The sequence below is a fragment of the Nicotiana tabacum genome, chromosome 13, assembly GCF_000715075.1.
Source record: "Nicotiana tabacum cultivar K326 chromosome 13, ASM71507v2, whole genome shotgun sequence".
NCBI classification, from domain to species: domain Eukaryota; kingdom Viridiplantae; phylum Streptophyta; class Magnoliopsida; order Solanales; family Solanaceae; genus Nicotiana; species Nicotiana tabacum.
In genome coordinates, this window is record NC_134092.1 from 131,502,712 (window position 1) to 131,513,640 (window position 10,929).

Genomic DNA, 10,929 nt, shown 5'->3' on the forward strand with positions numbered 1-10,929 from the left:
AGTTGAGATGGAGGGAGTTAACTCGGACAATATAATCATATATAAAAAACTGAGAAATATTTTGCTAGAGGAAGAAATTCAATCAATGGTGTGCTTTTTCTTTTGTAGAGAAGAGAGAGAGGGACATTTGTGTTTGTGCTTTGGAGCAATAATTCAATTCAATGCATCCACTTGTACTTTTAGCTGACCATTGCGTATATACAGTGATCTTTGTAGGAGTTTCCTACTTCCTTCTATTAAAGTTCAAGGAAAGCAAAACAACAATAATTCAAATCAACTACAGTAAAGCATTAAGAAGAAGCTTCACAATAATTTCCTACCGCATTAAATCTTACAGTATGCATCAGTTGACAAATTTCCTACTTACTTCTATTAAAGTTCAAAGAAAACCCAGTACCAATAATTCTATCGAGTAGAGCCATAGCTATTTCTTATTTGAAGTGCCAATAGCTAGTTGTCTCTCCAATTATCATCAGCTGATCTCTTACCACAACTACAACTTATCCACATACATGTTATTTTCTTTTCAGATAATTAACTGAATCAATGGCATTATCTTCTGCTTCTACAACTACTTCACAGTTTCGGTGGAACTACAAAGTCTTTCTAAGCTTTAGAGGTAAAGATACTCGAAGCAAATTTACAAGTCACCTCTTCAAAGGCTTGGAAAGCAGTGGAATATTCACGTTTCAAGATGATAAAAGGCTAGAGCATGGTGCATCAATATCAGATGAACTCCTGAAAGCTATCGAACAGTCTCAAGTTGCCCTTGTCGTTTTCTCACAGAATTATGCAACATCGAGGTGGTGCTTAGATGAGTTAGTAAAGATCATGGAATGCAAGGCTCAATGTGGACATACTGTCATACCAGTCTTCTATGATGTGGATCCAGCACATGTTCGATACCAGAGGAAGAGCTTTGCCAAAGCCTTTAAGAAACACGAAACAAGATATAAGGATGATGATGAAGGAATGCAGAAGGTCCAAAGATGGAGGAATGCTCTAACTGCTGCTGCAAATCTAAAAGGATATGATATCCGTGCCGGGTGAGTTAAGAACATATAGTAATTTCTTACAATGAAAAAAAATGGAATACTACAAAGAGAGGTTTGCTCAAGTGCTGAGGAATAATTTAGGTTGCTTATGTGAAGAGTACATATTTTACTATAGAAAAAGAATCCATACCTCAAAAAATGAATTAAACAGAAAAGACACTAAATAAATTTATCATATTTACAAAATAAAAATTAAAAGGTGGAACCTTAATCAATTTATTTTTGTTAAGAATACTGCTTACACAATCTAATTTCATTGATTGTCATTTAAGACGTTAAAAATGTTTTTATCTTTATTTTCCTGAAAAAAAGGAATGATGGTTGTTATATATGTCTCTATCAATAAGAAGGTATTGTTCCTATCAATATAATTAGAGAGAATAAATAAAAAGCATCTTAAGCTATTCACGTTTTGATATTACTCCAGAAGACACTATAGTTCCTATCACTACATTTCCTCAATAACACTCTTGCACGTATAATATTTTGATTGCTCCTTCAAGCGTTTGTTTTATGTGTGGTGTCTTTTAATCATTTCTATGTAAATTAACAATATTTAGTAGCTCAGCTTGTTGGCTATTTACCTAGTTGATGAGAGTTAATTTGATTCCTAACCTAGCAATCTTCTCTCCCTTTCCCCTACCCCTATGTAATAAAAAAATTAATTATGAAATGCTTACTAATACTTGACTTTCTTACATTTATCCACAATTAATCCTCTTATTTTCGTAGGATTGAGGCAGAGAATATTCAGCACATTGTCGACCAAATTTCCAAATTGTGCAATAGTGCTAGTTTATCTTCTTTGCGAGATGTTGTCGGGATAGATACTCATCTGGAGAAATTAAAGTCCCTACTTAAGGTAGGAACCAATGATGTTCGGATCATATTGGGGATCTGGGGCATGGGGGGTCTAGGGAAGACGACAATAGCAAGAGCCATTTTTGACACTTTATCTCATCAATTTGAAGCTGTTTGTTTCCTTGCGGATATTAAAGAAAATGAAAAAAGACATCAACTGTATTCTTTGCAAAACACCCTTCTCTCTGAATTGTTAAGAAGAAAAGATGATTACGTCAATAATAAGCATGATGGGAAGCGGATGATTCCGGATAGACTTTGCTCTAAGAAGGTGCTAATTGTGCTTGATGATATAGATCATAAAGATCATTTAGAGTATTTAGCGGGTGATATTGGTTGGTTTGATAATGGCAGTAGAGTTGTTGTCACAACTAGAAACAAGCATTTGATAGAGAAGAATGATGTCATTTATGAAGTGACTGGACTAGCTGACCATGAAGCTATGCAGTTATTCAGTCAACATGCTTTCAGAAAAGAAGATCCAGATGAGTGTTTTAAGGAGCTCTCATTGGAGGTAGTAAATTATGCTAAAGGTCTTCCTTTAGCCCTCAAAGTGTGGGGTTCTTTGCTGCATAACTTAGGCTTAACTGAATGGAAAAGTGCTATAAAGCACATGAAAATTAATTCTAATTCGGAAATTGTTGAAAAGCTCAAAATCAGTTATGACGGATTGGAGCCCATCCACCAAGAGATGTTTCTAGATATAGCATGCTTCTTGCGAGGGGAAAAAAACGATTACGCCGTGCAAATTCTTGAGAGTTGTCATTCTGGAGTTGAATACGGATTGCGTATTTTAATTGACAAATCCCTTGTGTCTATCTCTGAAAATGATCGAATTCAAATGCATGACTTAATACATGATATGGGTAAATATATAGTGAATTTTAAAAAAGATCCTGGAGAACGTAGCAGGCTATGGCTCGCCGAGGAAGTCGAAGAAGTGATGAGCAACAATGCAGTAAGTAGCATAAGCAATGCAATAATTTTTAATATCTAATGTTTATATTCCAAAGACACATAGGACAGTCAATTCCAATTATTTGTTCATCTTGCTTCATATTTAGTTGTTTATTTTAGTTAGTAGGAAAAGCAAAAGTAATATCAATTGCCTAATTAGTTAAAAAAAGATATTAATTGCCTAATTCGTTAAGTAACCTCTTTATGTTGCCTAATTAGTTTTTCTTATATTTTTTTAGTGATTGATTAGTCTAGCTAGTAGCCACTTAATCTGTTTGATCCAATTTCATTCTTTGGATTAACTTGAAAATTTTATGACATGTTATTACATAATAACTCAATCAGAGATTCACTTTATCATTGTTTATTTTTATTTTGTTTTAAAAAGTTACTACAATTTATTGGTATTGTTTCAATTGCAGTTTCTTTCTATCGCAACATGAAAAGCTTATAAACTTAACTCTAATGAACTTCTAAGAGAAATGTAATATTAGAAATAGAACTATAGAATTAATTGCGAAAAGTATTTCTATGAAGTAACATCAGTATATCCTAATGATCTTCTTACCAGGGGACCATGGCAGTGGAAGCAATTTGGCTTCATGGTAATTTTAGTACACTACGCTTTAACAATGAGGCCATGAAAAATATGAAAAGGCTTAGGATATTATACATAGACAAAGAGTTCTATGATTTCAATATTTGGGATGATGGCTCCATTGAGTATCTGTCCAACAACTTGCGTTGGTTAGTCTTGGATGGCTATCCTTGTGAAACATTGCCATCTACATTTGATCCCAAAATGCTTGTTAACCTTCAACTCCACCTTAGTTCACTGCGTTATTTATGGACGGAAACAAAGGTACAATAGTTGAGTTTTATTTTTTTTTTATTTTTCTCTCTAACTATCTTTGTCTTTTTATTTAGTGATAATGAACAAATATTATTGCTTTTGTCACGTATTATTTGAGGTACTTTCTATTTTTGCTAGAATTACAATGCTTGTCTTTAAATGAACAAAAGTTATTAATTCCATAAGCTCAAGTTAATGTATTTCCATCTCAAAAAAATTATTGTAATTTATATTATTTGGGGTTGTTCCAAGTATTATTGTAAGATCTTGTTGTCTTTTTTTTTTCTCCAAGTCTTCCCATCATCATTTTAACTAATTCAGTTATTTCTCATAGTAAAATTAGATTCATATGAATCTCATCCTAGGGCTGTACATAGTGAGACGGAAGGAATACCTATTAGTAAAACAAAAGGAATTTATTGTGTACAACTATTTTCTTGAATGACATATATGCTTTCATACATTGCTTCTGGATTTAACATTTGGGTTTTCCCATTTTATATTACACTTTTTTAAAGAGAGAAACACTTTTCTCTTTGCTACAGTTTTTTTCAATCATGTTAAATTACAATTAACAATATTTTATTTAATTTATAGTTTACTTTTATTCAGTTTCTTAACAAGTATTTTTTCATAGATAAAAAATAAATTTCTAATTTCGCACAAAAATAATGTGTTGTCCCTCATAAATCAAATGCTATCATTCATTTCTTGTCGATGGAGTAATAAATACTTTTAGGAAAGCTAGCAATAAGTCATTAAGAAAACAGAGGTCATTTGATGTCCAAAAATACAAATGAAACAAACAAGGTTTCTACATTCATAGATAGCCAAATATTTTATTATTGGAATCCAGTGGAGGAGCAAAATAGGTTCTTTTTTTCTTCTCTATCTCATTCTGTTTGTATTCTGAACAGCAATTGTCGTCTCTACGGACGCTAGATCTCAGATACTCTAAAAGCTTGGTGCGAACACCAGATTTCACGGGGATGCCAAATTTGGAGTATTTGGATCTGTTTTGGTGTTATAATCTTGAAGAGGTTCACCATTCCCTGGGATGTTGCAGCAAACTCATTTGGTTAGATTTGAGTTGGTGTCAAAGCCTTAAGAGATTTCCATGTGTTAGCGTGGATTCTCTTGAATATCTGAGTTTAGATGGTTGCTTTAGGTTAGAGAAATTTCCAGAAATCCACGGGAGAATGAAGCCGGAGATACATATTCGCATGGGAGCCTCTGGGATAAGGGAAATACCATCATCTATTTTTCAGTACCAGACTCATATTACCAAGCTAGATTTCAGCGGTATGAGATGAAGGATTGCGTATAGTGTTGGGATATATACTATTAACCATGGATTTTGGTTTGGATATAGTATTTATTATAGAATAATTATTTATTTAAGTTTAACAAAGTTTTAAATAGATCATATATTGGTTTGTGTCCTTTACTTATATAGTAGATGATTTAGTGTATAGAGTTTAGCTTAGTATAGAGAGACTAAAACAACATCATAAATATTGTGTTCTCTTTTTCCATTAAATGTTCCTGAAAAGGAAAAATCTGTTTCGTTTGGAACTTCAATCGTAGAAGTACATAAGAGTTGTTTTTCCATTTGCAATGTTATCTAAATATGCATAGGGAAAACAGTTCCAGGTGTTTGCATTTCATCAGTTAGTTTTTGTGGGGTTCGGTAGGGCGACTCTTTGACGCATAATAGTTGCAACAAAACTCAGGCTGCTTCGAGTTTTGACTGACAAGTGCAGATGAAAAGCTTATTTGAAAAAGCATGTGTACATGTAAAAGAAAACTCAGGTCGCAGCCAAAATACATAAAGAAAGGAGACTTTTTTCAAAGTGGTTAAGGTAGCTCAATTAGACTGAAAATCATCGCGTGGTTTAAATTCACAACGAAGAAAGAGAATACGAGGTAGAGGAATTTGTCAACTCATCAGCCTCACGACCTAAAAGGCCATTTTATCGTCTACACAATTGATCAAAGGCGCTTTGTGATTCCCTTGGCTTACCTTTAAAATTAGGTCATTAGGCAACTTTTAAACATGTATGAAGAAGAGTTCGGGCTACCAAGTAATGGCGCTATTACATTACCCTCTAAGTCGGTCTTCATGGACTACATCATTTCACTGATCAAGAAAGGTGTAGCTGCCGGAGATCTTCGAGCGTTTTGATGTTTTGAGAGAACAGGGCCCATAAAGCAATGCTCCTATCGATTCGTTCATGTTGTTGTACTTCATCTTCTAATTTGCACCAAGAAAGTGGTTAATTATTTTCTTTTAACTATTTTGTCACCCCTAGTCTCAGATAATAATTTGCAAAAGGTATTAAACTTATCATTTTTTATACATTTGATTTCCAATATCCACTGATATATCCAATTAAAGATCAATTCCCTCTACCCCTTCGCCAAAAACTCTAATGTAATATGGCTTCCACTTTTTTAGTCGGAATGATTCATATATTTGTAAGTTTTGATCAACCAAGTTATCGCCCGGGATAAGATAGTAGAGTCATTCCATGATGATAATGTTAAGAACTTCTTAGTTTCAAAATTGAAAATTGAAAGCTCCATTTCATTTGTTGTAACACATTCTTTTAGTTTCCTACTTTACAATCTATTTTGAGCTATCATTTACAAAACACTATGTCATGACTCAACAAACAAGAAGCTGCTGATTTTCACTTTCTTGGTGCAAAGAATAAGCTGAACAGAAACATGAAGGAATTGAGAGGAGCAATGCTTTGTGAAGATCTCCAGCGGCCACACCTTTCTTGATTAGTGAAATGATGTAATCCATGAACGCTGAATCACAGGGTAATTTAATAGGGCCGCCACTCGGTATCCCAAACTCCTCTTCAGACATGTTTAAGAGTTGCCTAACAACCTCATTTTCAAGGTATGCCAAGGGAATGACAAATCGCCTTTCATCAATTGTATAGACTACAAAATGACCCTTTTCAACTATAAAGGATGAAGATGTACTACAACTATCTTCATCACTACCATTTCTTGGAAACGAAATCCTTTTCTGCTGCATGGCTGCAACTTCTGCCATCTCCTAGCCATTTTGATGAGTTTCTTGGCATTGATCATTGTCTCTCTCTTTTTCTTTTTTTTTTGGAAGATTGAAACAAGAAAGTAAACAAGAAATTTAGAGTCTTTTTGAGGGTTGAATTGTTAATGCTTGTCTTGAATTGGTAATGAAAAGGCTCATGAAAGGGGGATTATTTCTTCATTTCTTCACTTTGGTTGACAATAGATTGGACCTATTAGGTATGATATCAGCTCATACTTAAATAATTTGAAGCCATTAAATGAAGAATAGCTTGTAGAAGGCAAAACCATGTGCTACTCCTTTCTTTGTCATGTACATAAGGGATCTTTAAATTGTCATCTTGTCTAGTCCTATTCTGCTTTTGTTATAACAAAATCTTTTGACCTTGAGCAACTCTGTTGACAGATTTTACTCAAAAGATATGTTAGCAGTAAGAAAACTGAACCATTTTTTGGTTAATAGTGTCAAAACAAATTAATCAATTCAGGAACCAAAGAAATTAGTCATTTGCAATTAAATCAGAAATCTCTTTTCTTTATTTATTTCTTCTTTTTGGGAAGAAGGATAAAAAGATCATTTGTCACAGTTTTCGTCGAGAGACAAAAACTATGATATTAACCAACACAAAATACAGCTTAAATTCTTCTATTTGAAGTATTATGCCTCTTGACTTTTGTTTCCACCTTTGAACAAATTTTTCCTTTTATCTTATTTGAAAAATTGGTTTAATGCAGCTTTTGACGTAACTTTCTTATGAATTAGGACTAGAAATTTGGATATTCTACATATTTAGAACCCTATTTTGGTAATTTATGCAGGATCTTGAGGCTATTTTGTGCTTACTGATTGTTCTGTGAATACTTTTGAGGCCAATCTCAAAATTGACAACATAACATATGATCATACTTCTCTGTTATTCATTGGTTGCTAAATATTCTCATTGTTAATAAAGTTCAATTTGAATTCATAGGACTACTAGAAAGCAACTGAAAGAAATCAGATATAATCACAAAGTTAAAGAGTGTTGACAAGAATATGAAGTTTTGATGAATAATTAGATGTTGAATATTCTGTACACTTGTTGAGTATCATGTATCTATTACAAAACTTATCACATTAAGGTCAATAAACTAGCAATTCCGGGTTTCTTAGTTCTTGAAGGTGTAGAGATGATGAGCATTGACTAGAAGCAACTGATACAAGCAACGCATTCTGAAGATCGATAGCTGCACCTTTTCTAATGAGTGATATGATGTAGTTCATAAATAGTGCATCACACGGTAATGTAATAGGGCCATCACTCGGAAGTCCAAATTCTTCTTCAGACATGTGAAACAGTTGTCTGATTACCTCGTGTTGTAGATAAGCCAAAGGAACTACAAATCGCTTTTGATCAGTTGTATACACCACAAAATGCCCTTTGCCAACTATAGAATAAGATGTTCTACAACACTCTGCGTCATGGTTATTGGATCTTGGAAAGGAAATTCTCTTCCTCTGCTTGACCGCAAACTTCTTCCATTTCCTTGCTATCTTGATTAGTTTCTTAGCACTGATCATGTTGATTTCTTCGGTTTATAGGAAAGAAAATATTGTTTGTGTTTTTAAAAGGTTTGATTGAGTTCTATCTGCTTGATGATCAAAATGTTTCATGGAAGTAGTTTATTTATAGTTGAGGCTAGAGAATGAATTTGAAAATTGTAGTTCTAGTTGTCAACCTGAGCAGGTATTGAAGGCAAAATCATGTGCTGATGTTTTAATATGGGACCTTAGAAATTGTGGAAATGGCTGGTCGTCTTGTTTTAAGTAAAGAGGTTGATGCATTTATTGAATTATTTGTCACTATATCTTTAAACCAAGTGGTCCATGAATAACTCATCAACTTCATCCATTCTTCTGCATTTTATTTTAAGGGTGTCTTTCGTTCCAAATCATTAGAAGCAATGGGGCCTAATGTTGTTCAACAAAATTTATGGTCTGAATACTTTGACACTAGCAGAATAAGCAAAACCATGTGAAACTTCATGTGTTAGTTGTTGTCTCTCAAATTTCTCTTCACCAAAAAAAATATTAAGTATATGTAACTTACCATTATTCAGGCTAATCGATTCCATTTAGAGTTACATCATATTCCTTGAGACAATGGGTATCAAAGTGACTCCATTTATTTAGTCTAATCGATTCTTAAGAAGGTCTTCAATCTCTGAAGGTGTTCCAAAAGGACATTGTGCAATATATGTAGGAGAGAGCCGGAAGAAGAGATTCGTCGTGCCAATATCATACTTGAGTCAGCCTTTATTTCAAGACTTGTTAGCTCAAGCTGAAGAAGAGTTTGACTTTGATCATCCGATGGGCGGTCTCATAATACCTTGCAATGAGGATGTGTTCACTGATCTCACTTCCCGCTTGAGGAGATTATGAATAGGACCATGGTGCAAATTCTTCTGCCCGTGAGATTTTGTAAAGTAGGATTAGAAATGAGAAAGAGTAGATTGTAGAGAGAGGTCATGTATAGCCTGGGCATTGTATAGAACATTCCCATTGTATTATGATGAAGCCATGCAAGATACTCACAAAGATCAGTAGATCGAAGCGATGGAAGATGAGATGAAGTCACTCCATGAGAATGACACATATGAGTTAGTGAAATTGCCGAAAAGTAAGAGAGCTTTATCTAACAAAGGGATGTTCAGAATAAAGCAAGATAATCATACCTCTGCGCCTAGATACAAAGCGAGGTTAGTTGTTAAAGGTTTTGGCCAGAAGAAGGGAGTTGACTTTGATAAAATTTTCTCCCCTGCTGTGAAGATGTCTTTTATTCGTGTGGTTCTAGGCTTAGCTGCAAGTCTAGATTTAGAGGTTGAGCAGATAGATATCAAGACTGCTTTTCTTCATGGTGATTTAGATGAGGAGATTTATATGGAGCAGCTTGATGATTTTGTAGTTAAGCTTGCAGATAAACATGAATTTTGTAGAAAATTGGCAGGCATGAAGTCTGTCAATAGTTCATCTACTTGAAGACACATTTGGCCCCTTGGTTGGAGGGGGAGTTTGTTGGGCACATGCCCATGTTGTCCAGCCAAAGGCCCAATGGCTTAATCCTATTCTCTTTTGGTTTCCAATCCTATTCGGAATTAGATTCGGTTTATTCCTATTTTGAGTGGATTTTGGCTTTAAGAGAAAGCACCACTCATGATCTATAAATAGGACAACCTTGGAGAATTATTCTATGCTCATTGATACAAGTCTTTGAAAGACTTAAGCACATAAGAGTGGTTTTTGAAAGAGCTTTCGTCAAGAGAGAAGAGAGAAGACTTTACGGGACAAGTGTTAGTGTGTCACTTGTGTTTGCCTCTTCGTGAGGTTGTTCTCTCGATATTTTATACTCTCTTTTTATATAGTGGATTGTTCATCTCAGCGTTGGACGTAGGTTAGTTGACCGAACCACGTTAAATGTTTGTGTCTCTTTTGGTATATTTCTCTTTTGTTGTCTGACTTATCGTCGTTCAAGGTTTGCTTTGTTAGTTTCCGCATGACACCTGATTTTTTCGGTCCTAACAAGTTTTAGGTAATTTTCGTTGATTTATGAGTATTGTTTTTACCAAGTGTTATGTCTCCAGGCTTAGTTTTAAGAAAGTGATATATATTTTATTTGTTAATGAAATTTTACAATGCAATGTGTAAAGTTTCTACTACTTTGGCGGGAGTTATGTTCTAAAAATAGGAAGAATGAATGAATGAAGAAGAAGAAAATATATGTCCACTAATTGGATTTCATCAAATTAAAATTTAGCCACTATTTCCAATGCAATAGGAAATTGCCTACTACATGGTTTTAAGATTTAAGTAGTGTAATGTAATATGTTAAAGCAAGTTACTTATCATTTATTCTGGATTACCAATCAATGCTATTAAATAGATTACATGTGATAACCTTTTAAGTTTTACGCTTTTAGTGCATAGAACTTAAACTCATAATTTGAAACTATTTCACGATAATGAATGCTATAGATCCGGTTAATTTCAAGATAAAGCTCTATTCCATCTGTAATAATACAAGCTTTCACTTGCCTATTTTTCAACTACTATACAATCTATTTTGAGCTATTATTTACAGAACATGATATCATGAC

General features: G+C 33.9%; 2 protein-coding genes and 1 pseudogene across 3 annotated transcripts; 1 reads left to right on the forward strand and 2 right to left on the reverse strand.

Annotated features, from left to right (window-relative positions):
• The first annotated feature begins 291 nt into the window (after positions 1 to 291).
• Positions 292 to 5,337, forward strand: LOC107812993 (TMV resistance protein N-like). 2 transcript variants are annotated; one of them, XM_016638191.2, is made up of 4 exons: positions 295 to 1,046; positions 1,788 to 2,874; positions 3,445 to 3,735; positions 4,644 to 5,307. In XM_016638191.2, exons 1-4 carry the CDS (start codon positions 547 to 549, stop codon positions 5,037 to 5,039), a joined length of 2,274 nt encoding a protein of 757 aa, XP_016493677.1. In that variant the 5' UTR covers positions 295 to 546; the 3' UTR covers positions 5,040 to 5,307. The 2 variants fall into 2 exon arrangements, with proteins under 2 accessions (XP_016493678.1, XP_016493677.1); XM_016638192.2 differs by lacking the exon at positions 3,445 to 3,735 and having other exon boundaries at positions 292 to 1,046; positions 4,644 to 5,337.
• Positions 5,338 to 6,280: 943 nt separating this feature from the next.
• LOC107812988 (auxin-responsive protein SAUR68-like) lies at positions 6,281 to 6,915 on the reverse strand (annotated as a pseudogene).
• A 1,003-nt stretch (positions 6,916 to 7,918) lies between these two features.
• Positions 7,919 to 8,356, reverse strand: LOC107812989 (auxin-responsive protein SAUR68-like). The gene has a single exon (XM_016638186.1). It carries the CDS (start codon positions 8,354 to 8,356, stop codon positions 7,919 to 7,921), a length of 438 nt encoding a protein of 145 aa, XP_016493672.1.
• Positions 8,357 to 10,929: the final 2,573 nt, after the last annotated feature.

What these genes read in the sequence shown, in the direction of transcription:
- LOC107812993 (XM_016638191.2), top strand. Translation starts at nt 547, where the DNA reads ATGGCATTATCTTCTGCTTCTACAACTACTTCACAGTTTCGGTGGAAC. An exon ending in GGATATGATATCCGTGCCGG is followed by an intron (nt 1,047 to 1,787) that starts GTGAGTTAAGAA and finishes TTATTTTCGTAG; the next exon opens with GATTGAGGCAGAGAATATTC. An exon ending in ATTTATGGACGGAAACAAAG is followed by an intron (nt 3,736 to 4,643) that starts GTACAATAGTTG and finishes TATTCTGAACAG; the next exon opens with CAATTGTCGTCTCTACGGAC.
- LOC107812989 (XM_016638186.1), bottom strand. Translation starts at nt 8,356, where the DNA reads ATGATCAGTGCTAAGAAACTAATCAAGATAGCAAGGAAATGGAAGAAG.